At 36.4% G+C, this 25,307-nt stretch overlaps 1 protein-coding gene across 1 annotated transcript; it reads left to right on the top strand.

Annotated features, from left to right (window-relative positions):
- On the top strand, window positions 1–25,293 carry LOC140238256 (sodium-coupled monocarboxylate transporter 1-like). The gene is made up of 15 exons (XM_072318192.1): window positions 1–333; window positions 917–982; window positions 2,463–2,514; window positions 3,670–3,737; window positions 6,742–6,896; window positions 8,177–8,317; window positions 9,411–9,540; window positions 11,516–11,604; window positions 12,355–12,467; window positions 14,702–14,856; window positions 15,426–15,631; window positions 16,693–16,799; window positions 17,295–17,416; window positions 19,585–19,648; window positions 25,163–25,293. The coding sequence occupies exons 1-15, from the start codon at window positions 1–3 to the stop codon at window positions 25,291–25,293; spliced, it is 1,932 nt and encodes a 643-aa protein (XP_072174293.1).
- Window positions 25,294–25,307: the final 14 nt, after the last annotated feature.

Here is a 25,307-nt window from a genome sequence, read left to right as displayed (position 1 = left end):
ATGGCCACGCTATCAGTTTTCGATTATGTCGTTTTCGCGCTCGTTCTCGTTCTATCCGCCGTCATCGGCCTGTACCATGCGCTCACGGGAGGCAAGCAGTCGACGACGGAGGAATTCTTCGTCGCCGATCGCAAGATGAACCCGGTGCCCGTCGGTTTCTCGCTGCTTGCCAGCTGGATCTCGGCGATCGCCATCCTGGGAAATCCAGCCGAGACGTACTCCTTTGGGACCATGTACTGTTACTCCGTGCTCATCTTTCCAATAACCATGCTTATTACCACACACATTTATGTCCCACTCTTCTACAACTTAAAGCTCAGCTCTATCTATGCAGTGAGTGTTTGTTTTGTCTGTTTTGTTTTGTTTTTCATGTTTTCTTGTTTGTTGATCTGTTTTTTGTCATGCTACTTGCAGTTTCTGTATGCGTTTCACAGTGTTTTCTTCGAGCAACGCATCGCAGCAAAAAAAAAGTAAATGTTAAGCGATGCCAATAATGTTTTGACGTTAATTTCAGCGTGGAACATACCTACGTTATTTATTTTACTGTACATACTTTGCCACCATAATTATGTCATAAACAACACAGACAACTTCTACATGAATCGACAAGTATATCGCAAGCATCTCATTAAAAAAAAAATCACAAACGTTTAAATCCTAGAATTTCTTTTACGTATAAAAATAAGAACAATTATATAATACAAAGGTAAAATAAAACACAGTATAACTTGTCAGGTGAAAATTTGCCTGCTTTGACTACTGCATCGTAATTCCTAATAAAGATCGTCTTTGAATTTGAAATGAGTACGAGGTTATTCTACAAAAGATATAACACTTAGAATGGTGATATGTGTAGAAAGAAGCAAAGGGAAAAAAAAAACAGCCTCACAGATTTGTCTACTTCATTTCTCATCAGTATCTGGAAATGAGATTCAACTGGACTGTACGAGTCATTGGGTTAACCCTTTTCCTAGTCTACATGGTAAGCTATCTTTTTCTTTCTCCCTCATCTCTTTTTCTCTTTCTCTCCTTAGTACTTATATATAATATATATAAGTATATATATATATATATATATATATATATATAGACTTAAAAACAACAGATCTGCTCCTGTTTGAAACATTATTCCCGTCACTTGTAAATTGTGCGTGAAGAAGGAAAGAGATATTACATGTTTGTTTAATCTTCTGATTCCTCGGACAAGGCTAAGAAAAATAAAGTAAAGATAAAACACGAAATCAGCAATGATCACAAATTATTCTTATCTATGGAATTACTCTAAAAGCACCATCTTTACCCCTGCACACAGGATTAATTATCTAAGTGAGATAGAGAAGAAAAGAAATAAAAGCCATGCAACAACTAGGTATACCAGGTAATCGAAGGGTTTTGAGACAAAGTAATCTGTCAATTTATGGCCTTTCATTTTCATTTTCGGCATGCTGCAAGTAGTATAGAACTAACAACGCAATGGATCGTTTTAATATGCAAGAAGTGTTGAGTTTTAAAGTTCGAAATCGTTATCACACTTTGACAGTTAGAGCTAGCCTTTGTCCGATATAGGCTTATAGTTTTAGCCCAAAGATTATTCTTTGCCCAGTCATAAAAAATACTTTTACGTCCCCCATGTTCGGATACAAACATTTCCGAAGCTTTTATAGAACGCTGAAGTGTTTTCACAGCTTCGAGTAAATAATGATGATGTTAGATAAATACGCATATCATTTTTAAGATCTTCTTTTATATGATCATGATATAAACATTTAGGCTTTGTTGGCCCTACATAACTGAAGGTTCATTTTTTGAAAAGTTTTGTTTCCTTTCAAAACCAATAAACATCGATTCGATAACTTTGATTTCTCGCAACCACCTGCGATAGTGTAGAAAGTCCAAATTTTCTTCATTTGTGTGCGTGTTGTATGTGTGATAATATATGCTCGTAGGATACCTGAACATTCTTTTCACTTTTTTTTTTATTGGAATCCTGTAACAGACCCCCCAGCTTTGTTGCTCATGAGGTATATAGAACACATGTAAATCAAGAACTAACGTAATGCCGTAGTGAAATACGCAGACAAAATGAATGGCTCAGCGTAGTTAAGGAGATGAAAATAAAAATCGTGCCACCTCTTGTTATATTATGATTACAATGTATACTATATTTCTGGCACCCATATTAGCAAATTATCGAGCAGACGGTTCTAAATATTGCAATTCTACCGCAGCTGAGTGTCACCAATCATACTGTCGGTGTAGAAAAAGTTAATTATTCATCCAAAAAAAAAAAGTTTACAGTTCACGCACACATGATTCATGTCGCCTTTATCTTATTCTCCCATTCTATGATATAACGAAAGCCCCATATCTTTTAAGAATAAACGAAATTGGCATAAAATGAAAGAAAAAAGAAGAAATCGATGACTTCGCGGGGGTAACCGTGATTTTACTTTGCTGTGTAGGTGATGTACATGTCAGTTGTGCTCTACACGCCATCATTAGCAACAAGTGCAGGTAAGACGCTCACTTGAGAAGACAAAGAGTATACATACAGCTGAATCACAAAATCAAAATACATTTATGCTGGCTTTACAGAGTGCGTGTTTACGCATTGTTGTATACAACACTAAAGAGAAGTTTGAAACATTACCAATGTATTCTGGAGGTCACAAGTGCACAAGTTCAAATAGAATACATTGATACATTTTAAAAAAAAAAAGTCAAGCTCAAGGGGAATATCGTTGGTTTGTTCGGCAAGACTGTTTCTTTGTGTTGGTTTGTTGAAACTAAAAGTATATATACTAAGTATATTTCTCGGAAAAACGGCATCAAATGTCAGAATCCACGCAACATCTCTCTCTTAAAACACTTTATGAAGTTGTCCGATCAAAGGCATGATTTTACCATTTGCAGATGAAACAAAAACTCAGTATTAGTGCTTTAAAATAGTTCTAAAATGTGAGTTAGGGATAGAAACAACCACTGTAAAATTTTGAATTGGCAGTAAAATCGATGTTAAGTATTGTTAAATATACAAAATTTGAACAATAGTTATAATAAAAATGTTTCCAGACTATAGACCGTCTACAGTTACGATTTATTGAGAAAAATGCAGTTACATGTATCTCCTTATATTTTAGGCTTTTATCGCGAAAGTTTTATAATTATGATAGGATGTTTTGTGACACAACTAGGCATATGCATTAAATGTCATATCTTGAATTTTTTTTTTTAGAGCACTGTTCTTTGGGAACAGTGATTTAAGGACCTTTAAACTATGTCTTCTACTAAGAAAACCACAATCAATATCAAAAGTAGGTTTCAGTTGTGAAAAGAATTATTGTACCATTCAATGTATAAAGATAAACAAGGTCGTGTTAGTAGGCCTACTTAAGTAACACCATAAATCTTAGTATACGAGCTAGGTCGAAGTTGTACTGTTGTTCTAATTGTCTGCATTATCAGTGTAAAAGAAAGATTGCAGTAAAACTAACGAATAAAGGATATCACGAGCAGTGATTATAGCTTTCATTCTGTTCTTAAATGTTAAGCTGCCATCCCTATCCAATCGGTTTTATTGTTTCGATGTCTTTCTCAACTTCTCTTGACAATCAACTGCTCTGTGTTGTGATATGATATTCTCACGACCGATCCCTTTAATATCTGCAGTGACTGGTATGGACTGGTGGCTAATAGTTCTCCTCATCGGTACTTTATGCACTCTCTACACAGCCTTAGTGAGTGTGACTATAGTTTGTATTTTATTACAACCATTTGATCTGATCACACGAAACTATATGAGCGATGACCTGTGGAAAGTCCACTACTTATAATGTTGCTTGTATGCACATGTGCCGTGTTCTGGAACTATTTGCTTGCCATGGGTTGATCACCTAGAAATGCTATTCCCTGCTGTATATCGTTTTTGAAACAATCGACATATTTCGTGGAGTGTATCAGGAAAATAAATACAGTCATAAACAGCTCAAATAATCTGCCGTAAACTGCCATATTTTGGTGGAATGTCACGCTCCACTATCATTGTTTTGTGATAAGCAAAATCGAAAAGCCCATATACATTTATCTTGCATGATATTTAAGGTCAGGCACGTAGAAAAAAAAAGGAAACATTGTTCCCCCTTCTGAACTGATTTTGTTTCCACAAAAGCCTTAAATTGAGAACTTAGATGGTGCTAACGTTCGAATTTCGGCAAGTATTGTCATATTATGTAAAATTACACATTTTTCTCCCCATGTATGGATCTCCTATACGAACACTTGTCGTTTAATAATGAGAGTGATAAGAAAAAGGCGGTATTGTTATTTTCACAATCAATACGGCACAGTCTGAAATGAACAGCCACATGGTACACAGCAAACATTATTAGTGAAATCCATGTACTATTGTGAAATTGTAGATTATATACTTCTTAGAATTCCGTATACCACCCATTTCCAACATCGGTTCAAGCCAGTTCTATTTCAGCATTCCCTTGTCAAATCATTGTGTAACAGAATTTCATTAAGTGCAGATATGATTAAGGCCTATATCTAAATTGATGTAGGGGCTACATTAAGTTACATAATATACGTAGAATAACATACAATGTAAGAAGATGTAAAGAAAAAAAATCAAGAATTATATTGAATATACACAAAGAGTAGATATCACACACTGCAAAAAGTCCGGTGTTAAATATGAAACACCGAGCAGGTGTTAAATTTCCGGTGCTCATTCATCGTGTTAGATTAACACCTCCGGGTGTCATTTCAAAATATAAAATTGTTTTTTAATAGTTTCTTAGTTACTGAATTTCTTGTTAATTCTGAACTTCAATAAGACAATGAAGAATTTTCCGATAAAGTACTTGATTTTTGAAAAAAATGTGTAAATACATTTACACCACAGTAACACCAGTTGGTGTGGTCTCCTATTGAAGCTGGACGGGTGTTATACCATTGAAATTAACACCACCAATGTCAAATCAACACCATGCGGTGTCATTAATGAATTAACTCTAGCGCAGTGTCAAAAATATCACCAGCCACAGTGTCAAATTAACACCACGAAGTGCCAGGTGATCACTTTTTAACACCGTCACAATACATTTTCTACACCTGTGGGTGTGGTCCTCTATTGAAACTTGATCGGTGTTAGATTTAACACCCATGATGTTAAATCTAACACCGATGTTTTACAGTGTACGTACGTGAAGTTGAAGGAAGTTAAAGGGTGTGTACACTTCTGGTCGAGGTGAGGATTTAGCTCTTAACGTTTTGCGAGATATTCAGAAACCACTCTATGAGATGTCAAAGAGCACGCAGTTTTAAAGGGTATCAAAAGCTTATTCGATGAAAATCAGTTTTGAAATGGCTGAGATATCAAAAAACAAGGTGAAACAAAGAGATCCTAATAAAGTTGTGGCATGTCGCCTTTTATTATTAGCACTTTTTTGATATTGAAACTTGATCGGTGTTAGATTTAACACCCATGATGTTAAATCTAACACCGATGTTTTACAGTGTACGTACGTGAAGTTGAAGGAAGTTAAAGGGTGTGTACACTTCTGGTCGAGGTGAGGATTTAGCTCTTAACGTTTTGCGAGATATTCAGAAACCACTCTATGAGATGTCAAAGAGCACGCAGTTTTAAAGGGTATCAAAAGCTTATTCGATGAAAATCAGTTTTGAAATGGCTGAGATATCAAAAAACAAGGTGAAACAAAGAGATCCTAATAAAGTTGTGGCATGTCGCCTTTTATTATTAGCACTTTTTTGATATCTCAGCCATTTGAAAACCAATTTTCATCAAATAAACGTTGAATCCTTCTTAAAATTACATGCTCTTTCATATTTCGTAAGAGGCTTTTCACTATCTCACTTAGGAATGTTCAAAACATGAATCCCCACCTCAACCAGTACTGTACAGTCCCTTTAACGCATGGTGCAAGGAAACATCTTCGTACGCAAAGCTTAACTATAGGGAGACGGCGTCAGGTGTGTGTATGTGAGTGGGTCTTTAATTTTGAGGGGGTTGTAACTGTATCTGACAACCATTGTATAACAACATCATATCTAAATAATCAAACAACGCAGCAGATAATAAATAAATGACGTGAAAACGACCCTAATTCGCCTGCCTTCCTAAATATAAAAAAAATAAAAAAAATGAAGAGGACAGAATCGAATGGGTTCAATTTTCCAGTCACTATTATAATAAATCACACAATATACCAACATTTTCAAAACTAATTGACTGTGTGTAAGCAATACATTCAATCTCTGCTCACCTTTTGTGTAATTGCCCCCACAAAAAAAAAAAGATCTGATTCTTGAAATCCACCCACACATGCAGAAATTTAAACTCAAAGGACTCAAACCTTCAAACTTTTTTTTTTATTCCGAACTAAAATTCAATGTCTAGTTTACTCCAAAACAACATGCCAAATCAGAAAAAAAAAAAATGATTGTCTCCTTGGTCTCTTTCCCTTCAAGTTTACACAATTTAGTTAGTTGTTTGTTTCTTTGTTTGATTGTTTTTTGGTCATAAAGCGAATGTTTTATTTAGGGCGTTAACAAGAGTGCTGAAATACACGAGCTTCTTGTGAAGGTGATCCCCATTTAATGTTTGAACGCTACAATGTAACAATTTTCAAAGTAGGATGGGAGGGGGGGGGGGGGCGATTACTATCAATGGGTATCATGCCGCTAACCAAAATCCAACACTTGATTCTACCCAAGGGTGGCATTAAGGCAGTCATCTGGACCGATGTCTTCCAGTCTGTCGTCATGATCGGCTGTCTCCTCGTCGTAGCCATCTACGGCGTCGTGAAGAAAGCAGGGTTCTCGACGATCTGGGCGATCAACAAAGAGGGAGGACGAATCGTCTTCGATGAGTAAGAAAAGACTTTCAAGTATAATACACAGTCAGATCTGTCAATAGCGGCCACCTAATTGAGCCGAAAAAAGTTGCCGTTATAAGCAGGTGGCCACTATAGACAGTCTTTAATATGGCTTTTATTTGGGGGGGGGGGGGCGGATTTTCTCTCCTTTTTTTGGGGGGGGGGGGTGTTTTTTTTTACGGCAGGCTTGACCGTATTAATTAGATATCTACAGACTGCAGCTGTATTACCTTTGTCTTGCAGGCAAGACATACACACCTACGCAGGAGCACGTGATTAAGAGTAGAGTCACATTTTACATATTCTCAGGTATAGAAAACGCTACACTTAAAACGAATCATTCCGTAATGATATTCTGCAATTGTTTGTTTGTGTCTAATGAAAGCTAAAGGGAAAACAGAGTTCTTATATACGCTATTCGAAATATCGAATTTTACCCTTAATGTACAGTTATGCAGAAGAAATGACATTTGTGTTAAAGAAGTCTAAAATAACACATTTTCAATTTGATTGTAACGAAAATTGCGAAATATTACCCTAAAAGTTCGCAGGAAGTACTACAGTCTTATAAGAGCATACCCGATCGTGGTTGGTACGTATTTCTTTATAATAGATGATCAATAATTGTCAAATCGGGACGCGAGAGTATACACTGATCTTCCGCGCTATAAATAACATGCAGCTAGTTGGAAAATTCTATCACAATGGCATCACGATTGATCATCACCAACGTTCTACCTCGACGTGCTATGACATTAGCGGTTAATCAGATTTTGACATTTGCAGTTGACGTGTTATGACATTTGCAGTAAAAATGGAAATTTTGACATTTGTGGTTGACGTGTTATGACATTAGTGGTCGTTATGACATTTGTGGTCGACGTGTTATGACATTAGTGGTCATTTTGACATTTGTGGTTGATGTGTTATAACATTAGTGATCGTTATGACATTTGTGGTCGACGTGTTATGACATTAGTGGTCATTTTGACATTTGTGGTCGACGTGTTATGACATTAGTGGTCATTATGACATTTGTGGTCGGCGTGTTATGACATTAGTGGTCGATTTTAACATTAGTGGGCTCCAAAAGGGCGCTTCAGGAATAAAAAGTATATGCTTACGATCGAAATTATGCAACCTACTCTTTTGATCTAAAAACACTTCAAAACAACGTATTACCCTTGCATATCGCGTCAGCCAGGTAAGGATATCTCCTTGTAGACTTTTGACATGGATCACTTTACATCCTGTACACTTTTTTCTTGCGTCAGCATCCGCGTCGACCCGACCGTCAGGCACACAGTGTGGTCACTGCTGATTGGTGGAAATATCACCTGGCTCTCAGTCTTTGCGGTCAACCAAGTGTCCATACAGCGTTACCTCAGCTGTTCATCTCTAAAGAGAGCTAAATCGTAAGGTTTCCTTTCTTAACCTTCCTTTCTTCCTATCACTTGAAAATGGGGGCATTCCTTTTAATTCCAAAACATAAATCTGTTTGGGTCCTTCACTTCTTCCGACGCTCTTCTTTTTTTTTTTCATAATGCTGATATCAAAGAAGTGCAATAAGTGACTCATTCGATATAATAATCATGAAAAGAAATACAATCCAGTTATAACATACATGTATGTATAAGTTCAGGAAAATTTCATGCTTTCATCGCTCTTTCCATATTTTTTCTACTTGACGTGCGCGCGCTTCCTATCCTTACACATTTTACGTTCTTTTCTAAACCACAAAATGAGCTCCAAGAAAATTAAAAGGTAGGAAAAAAAAAACTGTTGCTCAATATTGAGTAATAATGATATTTCATCTCTATACATTCCATATATAATCTACGCATATTTCATCCGTGGGAGTTTGAAATACAGTTTGATTTTTTCCTGTAAAATTTTATTCTTTGAACCCTCTATGCACGAGTGTAATGAACATTCTTTTAAGGTGACGTGAATATGTTACGTATTTTTACCCTTTTTTTTCCGTCTTTAAATATTTGTTGTTCATCATTGATATCAGCAGAAATTTCATATCTTTTGTCTCATGTAGTTTTGCAATCTATATTGTACTCTATGAAACGCATTCAACTTTAAGAACCGAGTAGCAAAAGAAAGCATTGCTTTATTTTTTGTTGGTTCCGTAGTATTTCACACTCATATTCGCAATGGACTAAATCGTTGGTTCCGATATTGGATTTCTACTTAAAGATATTCTTGTGTTATCTCTTTGCTCTTTCATGGCATATATATCTACAGCTGTACGTTTCTATTTTTTTTTTATGTAATCTGATGACTTTGATATTGTTTCTGTCCTGTGATATACATCGTTTTTGTTTTTGTCATGAAATATGAGAAATGATTTCAAGTCAGTTTAATTAGCTTAAATTCAATATCAATTTACGGCATCTGCCACTATTCCATTATCTTAATGCCTACTTGCTCAAGTTTTCCTTAATCACGAACAAGTTTGATGTCGCTAAATATCCTCTATATCTTTTAAATATTTTGTAGAACCTCGCTGGTAGGAATTCCCCTCTACATGTTGTTTTCGTCACTCTCGTTGTTTTGTGGTCTCGTGATTTACGCCTTCTATGCTGACTGCGATCCTCTACAAGCCGGTTATGTCACATCCTCTGACCAGGTAATATTAGATAAAAGATACGAAATAAAAATTCTTATGTCTTGCTGCTTTCTTTTTCGGGTCTTTGAAGAGATACTGGCTTCATAGAATCATTGTGTGCAGTCTAAAACGGTCACCTTGACTTGTTATTGCGTAGATCCTCTGACATAATATGTCTGAAGTACCCGATGATATGAGCTGCGTATCGAAGGAATACTCCGTCGTTCTGAAGTACAGGACGACGGAGTATTCCTTCAATATGCAGCTTATATCATCGGGTTTTTTCATTTTCTGCATAGTTCATCATACGTCAGGAGCTATATTCTAGCTCTCTTGACGTTTCCGAATCTCGATAGATTATGATCAAAACAGAAAGTACTTGAACTTTCTATGGATTCGTGTAAAGAAGTCGTATAACAAGCGTATTTAATGGTTGTTTGTTGTTGTTGTTGTTGTCGTCGTTGTTCCTCTCCTGTTGTCATGTGCCACTTGAATCGTCGAATGTCCAATAAGAGGTAACCAAGTCCGTCTGAGAGAAGTATATGAGACCATTCAGCTTTCGGAGGGTCCTCTCATTCATTAATTTTGTTTTTAGTCTGAAATCTCATCCAGATTAACTCCTGTTGAAACACGAACGAAAATTTGAAAGAAAGTTACTCCAACTAGAGATTCCGATTGGTCAGCTTGCTTTTGGCGAGGATCTATACCCTTGCTGGTTTTCAGATCAATGCAGTTTAACTCAAATGTTAATTCCAGTATTGCATTTTTCCGACATAGTTACGAAAAGAAATATAATAGAAAGATATATTAACCTACGTGTATGAAACTAAGTATTCAAAATCGTTTTATTAGAGGAAGAGGGAGGCTCACGTTAAAGACAAGTATGTGGAGACGTGGGTCACTCAATTAATCAAACGTACAGAAGAAAGTTATAAAATGAAAGCACACAGAAGCACATATACACACAGGCACACAAACACTCTGGGAAACAAGGACAAGGCAAACAACAAGAGGCATGGACGAGTCTCCCAACAGACAGTGGTATATGTATATGTATATATGTATATGTATATGTATATGTATATGTATATGTATATGTATATGTATATGTATATGTATATGTATATGTATATGTATATGTATATGTATATGTATATGTATATGTATATGTATATGTTTTATATATGAAGAGTTAGTTTGCAAAAACCGATAAGTCCATATTTGCCAAATGGAGACATTTGCGATTAAAGGTCAAGAAAAAAAAAGAGAATAATAAGAACGTTTTTGCTTCTTTTGACCATAACTTCAAAAATGTACCTTATGTAGTGACCAATATAGCATTTAAAAGGTACTATTTTGTACTTTATGACAGAGACCGTACTTCAAAATCTTCAAAAATGGACTTATCAGTTTTTGCAAACAAACTCTTCATATATATATATATATTTATATTTAGATAGATAGGTAGATACATGAATAATCAAAATCAATGTGTGCCTATATATATATATATATATATATATATATATATATATATATATATATATATATACATATATGTAATATATATATATATATATATATATATATATATATATATATATATATATATGTTTGTTTGTTTGATTTTACATTTCATTCCAATCTGAAAGGCAGGTGGCGCATTTGCGATGCCAAAGAAATATAAAGCACATTTTAGTCTCCTTTCATGTAGCTGAGGAATCCAACGGTAAACCAGCCGGTGAAGTCAGTCTAAAAGAGTTGAAGTCCTGCATGGGGTTCAAAGTTAAAGTGAAAACTCAACAAGCAGTGATGAAAAAAAAAAGGCTGAAATGAGAAATATGAGTGGCTAGATCCAGATGACGACATATAGCTCTGCTATTTTCTTGCATTCCAACTTAGTCCATGCTCTATTTCTTTTTCCCTCAATATCCGCCAGGAATTCTAATCTGACATCATTATTTCGGTAATTTCTCCCACTTCTTTCTCATTGCAGCTTCTATCGTACTATGTGCTGAATGAACTTGGGTTCATACCGGGTCTTTCTGGACTTTTCGGGGGCGCCATACTAAGTGGAACATTGAGGTACAAAAAAGCAATCACTGTCAAACTGTATTTCAAACGGTGACACAACATTAATGCTCCTGCGACAATTGCTCCAGTCTTGTTTTTTAGTGTTTCTCCAAGGACTTATGATATGGTTTTAGGTTTAGTTTGATGTAAGGATGAGGATAAGGTAATGATGAGAACATGTTTGCAGGTAGGTTTTACGTTTGGCTTAGCGTTCAAATATTTGATGGGAGCAACTGTCGCAGGAGCATGTGTCATGGAACCATTTCAGACATACCTACCACTTACTAACTTATCATCACACATCTAGATCGTGCCCATGCATAGCACTCTGCTCAAGCATCTGTAAGCGTTTCATTTTAAGTGTCATCGATTCTGTATGTAGCTGGCATTTATGTTTTTCTTTGTTTATCATGTTTATTTCTCACACCCTGCACAAATTATAATCATCACGCTGCTATTTTGTTGTTTGTTTGATGAGTTAATATGCGTTTTTGACGACTACAATATCTCTTTCTCTCATTTCTTCTCTATCTTTGCATATCACTATAATACATTTGTGTGTGTGTGTATATATATCTATCTATCTATCTATATATATATATATATATATATGTATATATATATTATGTGTGTGTGTGTGTGTGTGTGTGTGTGTGTGTGTGTGTGTGTGTGTAATGCCCGATATCGCAAAGTTTATCAAAAGGTTATTGTTACCAAATACCCATGCCTTCGTTCTCCTTGTTTTCATGTGTGTGTTTGCAGTTCGGTCTCCTCTGGGCTCAATTCTGTGGCTGCTGTCACCGTCAAAGACATTGTCAAGGTTATCGTGAAGGATATGACGGACAAACGTGAAACGGTGATATCAAAGATCATTGGTAAAGTGATTGTAGGACATCTAACATGAGTAAACATGCCTTTGCCATGATGTTTTCCCAAGCGTAAGAAAGATACGTTTGATGAGCCGAAGTAAAGGGGCGAAAAGTAATACTGCAATGCTTTTTAGCCTGATAGAGGGTGAGCTTATAATCAAGTATGTCGATAAAGAAGGATAAATACTAACTTGACGTACTAGTATTCAACATGTAAACTTGACTGTTGTAGACATGCGTGCTACGATGCTGTTGTTGTTTTTAGTTTTACTAAAAGCTTGTTTATTGCAGTCGATCAACTCTTACAAAAATAACCAAACAAAAACAAATGCCACCAGTCTATTTGGTGATTGCAAAAAGTATGTCGCGCCCAGACTATCATAGATACATGGTTTGAGTACGTTATTCTGAAGGTTTGTTATTCGATAATCCGAAAAAGAAATACTAATAAGGTTTGTTATTTCGAATGTACGTTGATACGAAAATGAAAATAATGCCCGTTAATCCGAAAACGAAATAAGTTCACAATTCCGAAGATTTGTTAGAATGCATTTTTTTTTAAATTTTCGGATTGACGAACCTTACTTCATTTCCGAACCAACGAACCTTCGGATTAACGGATTTCCGGATTAACGAACGTGCAGATATAGGGAATTTGTACGTTCAGAATTAGGAACGTCAGGAACGAAAACAGAAGAATGCGCATGACGATCCAAAATTTCTACCTACAGAATGATAAACATTTATGATATTGGCTCAGTTTATAACTCTTTCAAACGACTTTGCTCGAGTTTTGTTTTGTTTTGCTTTGATTTTTTGGTGATTGGTAAAGTTTTCACTTTGAAGCTTCAAATTGATTTCCATGAACTTCATCTATAATATGTGCATCTCAGCGTATGTTTTGTTTTGTGATTTTAAAGGGACTGTACAGTTCTGGTTGAGGTGGGGATTCATGTTTTGAACATTCCTAAGTGAGATAATGAGAAACCTCTTATGAAATATGAAAGAGCATGTGATTCTAATAAGGATTCAACGTTTATTTGATGAAAATTGGTTTTCAAATGGCTGAGATATCCAAAAAGGTGATAATAAAAAAAGACTACAGGCCATGCCTTTTATTAACACTAGGATCTCTTTGTGTCACCTTGTTTTTGGATATCTCAGCCATTTGAAAACCGATTTTCATCAAATAAACATTTGATACCCCTTAGAATTGCATGCTCTTTGACATCTCATAGAGTGGTTTCTGAATATCTCGCAAAACGTTAAAAGCTAAATCCTTATCTCGACCAGAACTGTACACACCCTTTAAGATCTAAACTTGTGCATATTAATTTTGATACCCATCTATAGCTGTCAGTATGTCGCTTTTTATGTCCAGTTACAGAAAGACTGTACAACCCATGAAAAGACAAAGACGTATGATTTAGCAAACGATAAAGCATATACCTCTATAAGTCATGAGCATAACTCCAGTACTATTGGCTCTCCTATATAGGTGGGCAAACGTATACAGTCCCCAGTAGGTATATTTATTTCCCTTACAGGTTTACCTAAGTTGCAAAAGCGTGACGGACGATACTGTATGCAGGAAGAAGAGAATAAAAGAGAAAAACAATAAGAGAAAAGAAAAACAGAGAAGGCCTTCACGGAAAATTAAAAACAACCTAACTGACTGAAAACACTTTACAAAAGTCCCTTTATTTGTATGGTTTCTAATGACTTTGTTTCTTGTCAAATAAGAAAAAAACATGTTATTCAGCAGTATCGAAGAAAAGGCACTATCACTGTTTTAATTTTTATCTGAGGCCATCTTCTGAAATGCAATGGACTCAATCCAGTCAAAACAACACCTGTAAAGTCTCGACAATGAGGGCGTCTGTGTGCAGTCTATTCAAGAGTCCATTGAAGGGACTCTCATTCCTTCAATGAGTCAATGGAACTCAAGAGTCCATTGAAGGGACTCTCGTCTACTCCTGAGCCCTTGTCTGCCCATTATGCACTCATTGCTGTCAGTTTCCATATGGGGACAAAATTAAAGACGGAATTAATAGATTCACGCCCACACTTTCACAAAAGAAAGGAAAATCACACCATTATTACTGTCTTCTCCTGTTCTTTTTGGTGTTGAATATCATGTACAACTGTATGATGCAAATCGATTTGTGTGTGTGTGTGTGTGTGTGTGTGTGTGACACCTTGTGACACCTTGTACGTATCCACCTGCTTCCACGTTGCAGCCACCTCATACGGAGTACTTTGTGTTGCCCTGGCGCTCGCCGCCTCACAGATGGGGCCCGTCCTCCAGCTTGCGATCACGCTCATGGGCCTTATCGGGGGTCCTCTGTTGGGCGTATTCACTCTCGGTATCTTCTTCCCGTGGGCCAACTCGAAGGTATAATAATAAATTTAGCCGGCGCCTTCCACGTGTTAAAAAAATATTAAACAATGGGTGTTTGAATGAAATGCAATCAGTGTACGAGTTCATTGCCAGTTATCAGTCAAATTGCTTTCATGTTAGTGTTCTCCAAAATGGTGCTGTGTAGGGTGCCATTACTAGTATCAAATCTATTATGACAATATTATTCAGAATATATATATATATATATATATATATATACAAAGCCCTTGAATAATGCACATAGTGGCACTCTCTTGTTGCTATTTGTTTTTGTTAGATTTGCGTTTTAAACTATATCATATCACATTAAATTGCATGCTTTACTGCTGACAGTGCTTATCTGTAATACCATTGTCTACGCAACGTCTCTCTAGAGCTGCATCAAGAGTTTGTTCGCATCGTTTGCAGAGAATATGTTCAAATACACACACACACACACACACACACACAAACGATGCGGACAACAGTATATAATGCAACATATTATATATCCATGTAATACATATTATGTATTACATGGATATATAATATGTTTTATTTTTTTCTTTTTGGCTTCCAATTAGGGTGCCATCGTTGGATTACTCTGTGGCATAGGGATGGCTCTTTGGATAGGAGTTGGCTCGTTCTTGCACCCACCGGACAAACCGCAACTTCCAGTTACTACTGACGGTTGCCTGGCAACGGAAAATATGACCACGCCCAGCGCGCTCCCTACAACTAATGATCCATATGAGTTTATGACAACATCTCATGGCAATACTTCGTCAAAGTACGTCTTTGAGAGATCAAATTGAGCCTTCATAGTACGTGAGTCGCGTGATAATGTGCACGCGCAGCAAAATGTCGATATGGATATAAAGTCGTACTTCGTTCATCATTCTACCCGTTTGAGAATAGGACAAGAGTAAGCAAAGGATAACAAAAAATAACTAATAACTTCATGCCTGTTCAGTTGCTTTGTACATTAATCATGCCGGCAGTGTATCTGTTTGAACAAGGCATACATTTTCGCAGTCTTAAACTATGTAATGGTAGAAGTCAGGAGAGAGTTTTTATGTTAACGACCGCCAAGAAAATGATGGTATAACTAATCAAATTGTCGCCTCATTCATCACTATAAACAGCCATGGTTCACTCTAAAAAAAGTCGAGTCAGAACTGACCCGGAACTGGGTCCGATGGGGTCACACACCGTTCCGGGTCAAAAATGACTTGGAATTTGGTCATGAAGATCCCGAATGGGGTCACCCTGACCTAATTCATGGCTCTGAATGGGTCATAGCTGACCCCATTCCTTGTCATTTCTGACCCGGAACGGTGTGTGACCCCAACGGACCCAGTTCCGGGTCAGTTCTGACCCGGATGTTTTAAGAGTGTTTGGTTCTGATAATACTAGTAGTAATGACATAGTCTTACTGACTGCGATATATAGTTATTGTTGGAGCACTGGTGCAATTTACAGTCCACAACTACTAACGTAATTATTCGACGCCTACGATGGGTGGAAATTCCGAGAAGTCCTGTTTCCATGACAAAAAGACTTTGGTGACGCTCCATAAACAATGTCTATCTCTTGTCTGTTCGAAGAGAGAAATTGAGATGAATTGACAGAAGACGATTAAGACGATTTAGTATACGTCTGTACGGAACTGAAAACACCAACTAGTCTTATTTGAAAGAATGAAGCAAATCTTCTTGAAACCGTACACGTAAAAGAGAATACCGTCATGTTTCATATGAGTCTCAGTGTTTATGTCATCATAACAAATAATGAAGTACGAGTAGTCAGGGAATCTAAACCATTGCTCCCAACTCCTTCCGGTCCTTGTAGGTCAGGTCACAGTATCACAGACCTGTACCACGTGTCTTACTTGTACTACGGTCTTGTCAGCGGCTTCATCGTCGTCTTCGTTGGCCTGCTCTTTAGTTTCCTCACTGGTGGGTATATGCAATCACAGCTCAGAAAATGGCGGTACACATTGCACACGGAGAGATGAATTCCTAGTTGGAGGATTATTGAGAATAATAATAAACACTTATAGGCCTATAGCCCTTTATATTGGCTTTCAAAAGCGCATTAATACGAGACAAAGAAATTAAATTGAAATACAGATAGAAGGAGAAAGAAAAAGAAGGAGGGACTGAGATGTGAGGTAATTAAACATTTTAGAGTGATGAGGAAAGGCAACTGTTATTTAAACATTTTAGAGCGATGAGGAAAAATAACTGATTGAAATAATCATCCAGAGCCATACGCAAAAGAGCTGAAAGTAAATCACAAACTATTTACTCGAATTGCCGACCCTCACGGAACTAAGACAGTAGTGTAAAAAAAGTAAGGGAAGACACGAGAGATTTTATAGTGATTTGCTCATCTGTAAGTCGAAGTCGAAGAATGAAATGTGACAGTCTGTGGTTTCTTTCTCCGCTCAGGCGCCACGGACCCAAAGGATGTAGATCCGCGCCTGCTGTCCCGTGTCTCCCGCACCCTCTGCTGCTGTGCACCCAGTGGCTGCCGCCGGAAGTTGGACTGCGATGTGCTCTACGAAGAAAAGGTATATCTAATCACAAAATTAGTCATGTAACACAAGTCCTGTATGCCGCACCAGATACCACATTTAATGGTGTGGTGATGCATATTTTTGTTATCTTTTTTTTTTAAATTATCTTTTGTAGTGTTTTTTTTTTCAAAGTTGCTGTTCATTTGAGTTCTTTGTTCTTAATCCATCGATTTTTGTAAATAATTGGTTGTTTCCTTGGCAACTTTTTTGAGGCATTTAAATTTCTAGAACGATGCGTATGACTCTGAAATTGGTTACAAATCTGTTAAGACCAAATTGCCTGATTCTTTTACCAATTGATAAGTTTTAGTTTTTTTTTTTGTGACTGTTTGCAAATTTAAGGAACAAAAAAGTCTAACATACTCTTCCCTAAAATAGAAATATGCATTAAAATTCTCAGTTTCCAATTTTACTTGGGACAAAACCATTTTTGCAGCAAGTCAACCCAAGGAATTGATACATTAAACAATCATAATATGTATTTTTCTCCACAACATTATGATTCAACCATACAACTGTACTTTCCAAAGCCAAGAGCTTGTCAGATTGCTGTTTAAGAAAAATAACGCAATCGTAGAAGCATGCATAAAGTCAGCATTGCAGAGTGTGAATCAAAATTACCCAAAACATGGATTCGGTAAACGCAGAAAAGTTGGTAAGACACTCAGTGAAAGCTTGAGGTAGTCCGACAATCTTTTTGTAAGATACTCAGTGAAAGCTTGAGGTAATCGGACAATCTTTTTGGTAAGACACTCAGTGAAAGCTTGAGGTAATCGGACAATCTTTTAGGTAAGACAATCAGTGAAAGCTTGAGGTAAGCCGACAATCTTTTTGGTAAGACACTCAGTGAAAGCTTGAGGTTATCCGACAATCTTTTTGGTGAGACACTCAGTGAAGGCTTGAGGTAACCCGACAATCTTTTTGGTAAGACACTCAGTGAAAGCTTGAGGTAATCGGACAATCTTTGTGGTAAGACACTCAGTGAAAGCTTGAGGTAATCGGACAATCTTTTTGGTAAGACACTCAGTGAAAGCTTGAGGTAATCGGACAATCTTTTTGGTAAGATACCCAGTGAAAACGTGAGGTAATCGGACAATCTTTTTGGTAAGACACTCAGTGAAAACTTGAGGTAATCGGACAATCTTTTGATTGCTAGGTCAATTTATTGTTGTCACTTTTCAATTTAATTTAACATTTTAAAGATTTACTTTTAACTTGTATTGACAATGTTGCACTTTTTGATTTTGATAAATATAGTGTGCCGTCCTATTATCGATGAATTTATTCTACAACATTGTGTTGTCACAATCACAGTGATAAGCGGCAAAGAAGAGCAAGAATTTCTCGAAATTTCATTTTCGTGATCTTTGCTCATTCCTTGACTAGTTAATGAAATAATGTTAAGGCAATCGTATTCATCATTTCTGAAGAACTAAAAAGAGCAAGATTAAATCATTTGTTAAAACTCCTTTTTATGTGTGTTTTCCATGTCCTTGTGCTATTCCATTAACACATTTTTCTAATATGAGATAATAAAATTCCAATAATGGTCCCCTCGCCCTAATTGCATCAACAAGCCTGAGTTTGCGTATGGTTGATATATGTTACTTCTGCAACACCCTGGTAAATGAGTGCCAATCTTCCTTTTAGGGTGTAATGTACACTAAAAAAAAGGGATATTTATATTCATTAATGACAGAAAGCACTGCCGAAGGAGAAGCTTCTGTAATGACACCAATAAAAAGACAAAATATAGATAACGTAGATTGTGAAATATTTTGGTCCTTCTTGCTATCTGAACTATACATCGTATATGTCATCTAACTGTGTCACTGAAATGAATACCAATTTGGAACGGATTCGACGATATGATAAAATTATCATAAAGAAAAAAATATATATAAAATAACATCTGCTTGCACTCACATAACATTTTCATTCAGGGAAACAAATAAGTTATCAGATGAAGCTGTCCATTGCATCAGCATGTGCATCCCCCGGAATTTTAAATCCGTGCCGGAGCGTCGAAGGGGACATCCGGGCATTTAAAAAAATGTATCATTGGTGGACCACGTTCAATGCACGCGCAGTGCACGAGTCGTTCCAGTGGTTTTATTGTATATCTCTCTGAGCTGTGTTTGCATTCTTAACGTCATTTTCAGGCCAAGAGCGATGCCCAGACAGACACGCTGGACGTGACAAAAGGCTCGAACTTAAACGGAGATGGTCAGTCTCGGGACATATTTGTAATCACGTCGTCAATATGATATCCCTTGAGACAGGAAGGTGTGAAAAGACGCTGTTTTTAAGTCCGTTTGTATACACGAATTGGCACAATTATTACTAAGTACCCATGTCCGTAAAACTGGATGAATTATGAGACAGTTTTAAAGTCGGTAAAATCATAATGTGCATGCCTTCGGAAACCTGAGATTGTCTGGAATTACATTTTCCTCTCTCTGTTTTAACACGACGACCCTGAATAAAAACTTCTTTTAAAAGTCTCTTTCGCATGCGATTTATATGCTAGAATGGTTTTGTACATTGTATAAAGATTATCGTACATCTCTAAATTCATTGTTACTGAAATGGCAATCAGTTCAGCAACGTCAAAAAGTATAAATTTTGGGTTCTTGTTTTTTTTATAGATACAACATAATTTAATACCGACTTATTTAGAATCATAAAATGCAAACAGACTGTAAATATATAGGACACGTTATTCTTTGAAATACCCCCTTCAACATCCCCGCCCAAGGACAGAATATTAAAGAGAAATTCTTTTGTGTATGTTGGAGCCAGTTTGTTTAACACACTCTCTATAAATGTTCAAACATGTAACACATCCCTTTATGGATTGAAAAAAAAAACCGATGCAAAGCCCAAAAGTAATTCAATTTATTTGTAGTCATGCTATGTATATCCATATATCTACGTACACTTATTTATCATTAACCCACTTTTGATGTTTGTAGTTAACAATGTTACCTAAAACTGTTTTGTATATTTGTATTTTCATGTAAAATGATGTTTGTTATTATACTGCAGGGCACTTTGGAAAGCAGTTTTTACAAAACTGAACAGGCCAACCCTGCAGTATAAAATAAATAAAACAAAATGATAATAAATACTTATCTCACGACAAGAATTCTGTAATGCAAATCTTTGAGAAGAAATTCCGAGCATTGATTTGTGATTGTGACACTATGTATAGGCCTCTATGTCTCAAAAATATTCTTCTGAAGAGAAACCCAATAATGAACAAAGTCAGCGAAGAAAAAAAAAATGAGGGCAAAGTTCTGAAAGAATTAATCCTTCCTGTCTGCAGAGAAAAGTAACAATATCATGATCATCTGAAGTGAAACCCATTGATGAACAAGGTCGGTGAAAAAAAAAAACCAGGGCAAACTTATGAAAGAAAATAGCCCTCACGCCTGCAGAGCTAAGTAACAAACAATGCGTGCGTATTCTGTGGTCGTCTAAGTTAAGCATATGTTTCCCTGAAAAAAAAAAAAGTGTGCTGTTGTTGTTAGGTTGTACTGTGAACTTCTTTGAAAATTATGTGACACAGCGGAGGCACATAAATCATAGGGACACTTTTCGTTGATTGATCTATAAAAATGTTCATTACGTTCATTGTAACTGTCATTGAAATAAGTTATTTTGATTTGAAATGTGTTTGTATCGTCATGATTGTTGAACGATGTCAATGGAAACAAAATGTTTACGTTCCCATAAATCAATAAATTAATCAATCTGAATCTGAATAAAGTAGTACGATTGTGCAGGGATTCTTCGGTATTGAAAAATGCTACTATAAAGATTACCTTATTTTATACAATAAAGGAAGACTATGTTTTGATATCTGTTATCTTTTAGCACATATCAAGCAAAACAATATTCGAGAAGTAATGACATCTTCGTCTCATCTATGATTACTTTATCATTATCATGGAGTTGCTAACGATTTATCTGTTATATTCTGTGAAAACATGAAACATCTTAAGATTCCATAATCTCTTCATTGCATGTCCAATGTCGAAGATACTTCACCAATCTGTTCTTAAAAAAAAAAAAAAAAAAAAAAAAAAAAAAAAAAAAAAAACTTGGTTACAGTATGTATTAGATTCAGCTTAAACATATGAAGTGGAATGACGCGAAAAATAACCACATGCACAGCTAGCCCGACCCGCGCGGCGTCCCCGTGCGTCAGCACGGCCTGTCGCGACACTGTACAGCGACAGGGCTGTGTATAGTTCATACATAGCAGACTCCTTGGATTTTCCAGACAATGCAAAATTAATCAGTATACATGATCTCGGTGAAATAATGCAACAGACAAGTTCATTGATATTATATATCAGCTTGATAAAGAAGTATTATGTAGGGGGCGGCGGGGGAGGTGGTAGCAAGAAGAAGCTGCCTGGTTCGTCAATAAGTCCTCCAAATGGAGGAGATTTGACTTGCACACTCATGATGTCCTTGCCGAGAAATTCTCACTCGGTTTATCACAAATGACCACATCTGTTTCTTGACAATCATCATGTCACGAAAGACTTGAAAAAGAATGTTGCCTGTACTGTTTGTTCATTTTGTTTTGTTTTTTAAAAACACACCGATATTGCAGTGTGGTAAACAGCCCCGGACTTATCATTGATAATCACATCGATATGATGGAGCAACACATTCCTCTTTCATTTCTTTGCTTTCAGTTCCTGATATGATAAACGCAACATTGCTGAATCTTCAAACATTTTACGCAGACCAGATGATAAATATTCTTGATAAACTCTCTATAACGTGGGACTTTCCCATCCATGGCACGATTTCATTTTGATACCAAATAAAATGTTTGCATTATACAAACTCGGAGCAGTTTCAGTAAAAAAGCGAAAACATATGGTCAATATGTGTGAGTGTGTGCGTCTATGTGTGTGTGTGTGTTTTAAATGCACAATTACGATTACATTTTGTCGATTATACTAGAGGTAAGACCCTTCTCGAACAATAGCCACAATGGCCGATAGCAAAAGTGCTCTTCCGCCTCGGGTTGAGTGAAAAAGCTCCAGATCGCACTTATATTTCACTTTATAGGCCCCTCCGAAGAGGAGGCATTGTCAAATGGTATATCTTATACTTTTCTTTTGAGTTGATGTTGTTTCTCTACAACGAAGCGATTGACGCAGGTGAAAGCCCACGGTGAAGATTTGGTGAGCTACCTATCTAATACAATGTAGAAAAATACCTGTGGAACACCACGAATTAATCACGTGTTGGCAGTGTCGTTTAATGGATATGAGAGCATGCTTTCTCGTTAATATGGCGTGCTCGCACCTATTTTAGCCGAGAGTGGAAAATAGTTCGGTTGCTATTTGAGCAGCCTGAATCTAAACAAACATGTTGGCTTTAGCTGCGATGCAAACGCAAACGGCTTCCAGAATGGCCATCCGGAATTACATTTCACATCCCAATGATTTAAATTTGTTGTTGTAAAGGAGTAGAGGTGAGCTCAGATTTTTCCAAAAGGGGTTTACATGGCGAAGGAAAAGCTGTGGGAACGGATCAAGAACCTAATCTCAAAATTTAAAAGCGGTTAATATGATAAGTTATTGTGTGTTTTACAAAGTATTTGTGTCAATGATAAAAATGACAGTGTACTATGTCGAAGTCTACAATCCAGTCGTATCGATTTTCTTCCTGAAACAATTGCACTTTGTTTACTTCTGTTTAGTATGTTGGCATCTCTCTTTGTAACATTTTATTCATGAAACTGTGAAATGCGAATATGGTCAACGGTAATTAGGGCAAAGGTAAGAAAGACAAAGAGAGAGAGAGAGATGATAACGTTAAGGTAGAAAGTGTCTGCGGTGTCGATGATAAAATCAAGCGCAACGCAAATGACAATCTAAAGAAATTGGTATTGACCTTGAAATAAAACATTTTGTCCGAAATTTGTGTCAAGTTATTGTGGAGTTTTTAAACTCTCTTATTTTCACAATTGACAATTCTATCTATGGCATTTTTGCCTTTAGCATTTTATTTATCTTTATCTGGTATTTGAAACTACCCAATTGAATTATCAACATTCATATATTGTAGTTTATATGACATCCGTCAACATTAATTCAATGAGCTGGCTATCGATTTTTATTGTTCACACTATTATGCACAGTATACGTTATCAAAAGATATAGATCCTGTCTTCAGCGTACATATGAATACATCACCATTCTAAACGGTTGAACAAATTCCTAAAAGAGTACTGATGATGCAAAAAAAAAAATGTACTGCTTCTTTATTGAATCAAAAGTACTGTCTTTTCTGTATTATATGCAAATATAAATGTTTTACAAAGATTTTTGTTATGCATACAGTATAAATTAAAGTTTTGTATTGCTCCTTTGTGATTTGGTTCTGTTTTGTTTAAATTTGTCACACCAATGTAATTCATTTTATTTGATTTGAGAAGCAAAATAGATAAGGACGAACGAACAAACGAACGAAAACGATGTGTAATTATTTGTAATTATTTGTATTTACTGTTTTTCCTTTCTTCGCGACATCATTAAACTGGTTAGACCCCCCCCCCCCTAGAAGACATCGTTGTCCACGAAATAGTTTGAATGAGCTTTATTTCAAGTGCAACAATCCTGTAAAAGTGACTAAATATCCCATCAGTTATTATAGACATGATAACTTACAATACTGCATACGCCCTGTTTATATCACTTTTGAATACTGCTGTACAAGGAATAAACATTCACACACAACAGACTAAATGCGAAGCCCAGCAGTGTTTAATGCTCATTGTCGCATGCACCATTGACGCAACTGTGATTGAACATTTTGTACATTCGCGGGCGAGTGGAAAATTGTTTGTATGTATGTAATATTTTACTTTATCCGAGTTTTTGTCTGCTTGTCTCCCTTGTGCGTAGACTGTCTAGAATTTTCCTGTCGCTGGTTCTTGTTATTTTTAACGTCACGCAATCTTCCAAACGGTATTCATCCACCACGTTTTGAATTTATTGCTCATTTTGCAGTAGGTGCCCACTATAATATACTTATAAATCATATCTCTTTGTATCAAATGACTTATTAGCTATTTAAGTTCTAATCCAGATTTGCCACCAGAATAATCATACTCACTGACATTTTCTCATAATTTCATTTTGTGTCTTGTGGACACTTTAAAGTCGAATTGCAAATGATTACACTCTAAACACAAATGTCGAATTAGCATTTAAAAGGGCCGAGGAGTGACAACATTTTCAAAGTGTTGGTTTTCCTGCTAGATTCAACATTTAAAATGTTATTTAAAAGTTGGATGCAACACTTCAAAAATGCTGTCACTCCTCGGCCCTTTAATGTTGAATCAACATTTGCGTTTTTAGAGTGTACAATTGACTGGGTATACAAGCGTGGGTCTTGTGTGTACATTTGTAAATGATAAGATTGTGTGTGCGCGTGTGTGCATGTGTGTATATGACGAATTTATGTTTGTACTTCTTATTACTGTCACGTCTGCTGCTGTAAATCTTAAATTCTAGCAGTTTCTGTTTTATCTCCGATTCCCAGTTTTCTTCCTTGTCCACACACTCCTTTATTACGGCTATAACACTCAAGCATACGCCCACAGACATACATACACTAACACAGACGCCATATTCGCACATACACACATACACCAAACACAATCACATTTAAAATGTGTTCATCCAATCACACTCACCCGCAAAGTGCGTTGGTTCTCGTCAAGCCGATGTCACGGAGTGGTCAAGACAAGCAGACAACAGGATGAGGACCTTGGCAACGCGGGAACGAACTTCGTAAAAAGGGGTCTGGATAACTCCCGACGCAACACCTGGTAAGATGAATCTACAAA

This window comes from Diadema setosum, chromosome 14, assembly GCF_964275005.1.
Source record: "Diadema setosum chromosome 14, eeDiaSeto1, whole genome shotgun sequence".
In the NCBI taxonomy this organism is placed as follows: domain Eukaryota; kingdom Metazoa; phylum Echinodermata; class Echinoidea; order Diadematoida; family Diadematidae; genus Diadema; species Diadema setosum.
Note: the sequence above shows the minus strand (reverse complement) of the source record. Positions and strands in the feature narration are given on the sequence as shown.

What these genes read in the sequence shown, in the direction of transcription:
- LOC140238256 (XM_072318192.1), top strand. Translation starts at nt 1, where the DNA reads ATGGCCACGCTATCAGTTTTCGATTATGTCGTTTTCGCGCTCGTTCTC. An exon ending in AGCTCAGCTCTATCTATGCA is followed by an intron (nt 334 to 916) that starts GTGAGTGTTTGT and finishes ATTTCTCATCAG; the next exon opens with TATCTGGAAATGAGATTCAA. An exon ending in ATACTAAGTGGAACATTGAG is followed by an intron (nt 11,605 to 12,354) that starts GTACAAAAAAGC and finishes GTGTGTTTGCAG; the next exon opens with TTCGGTCTCCTCTGGGCTCA.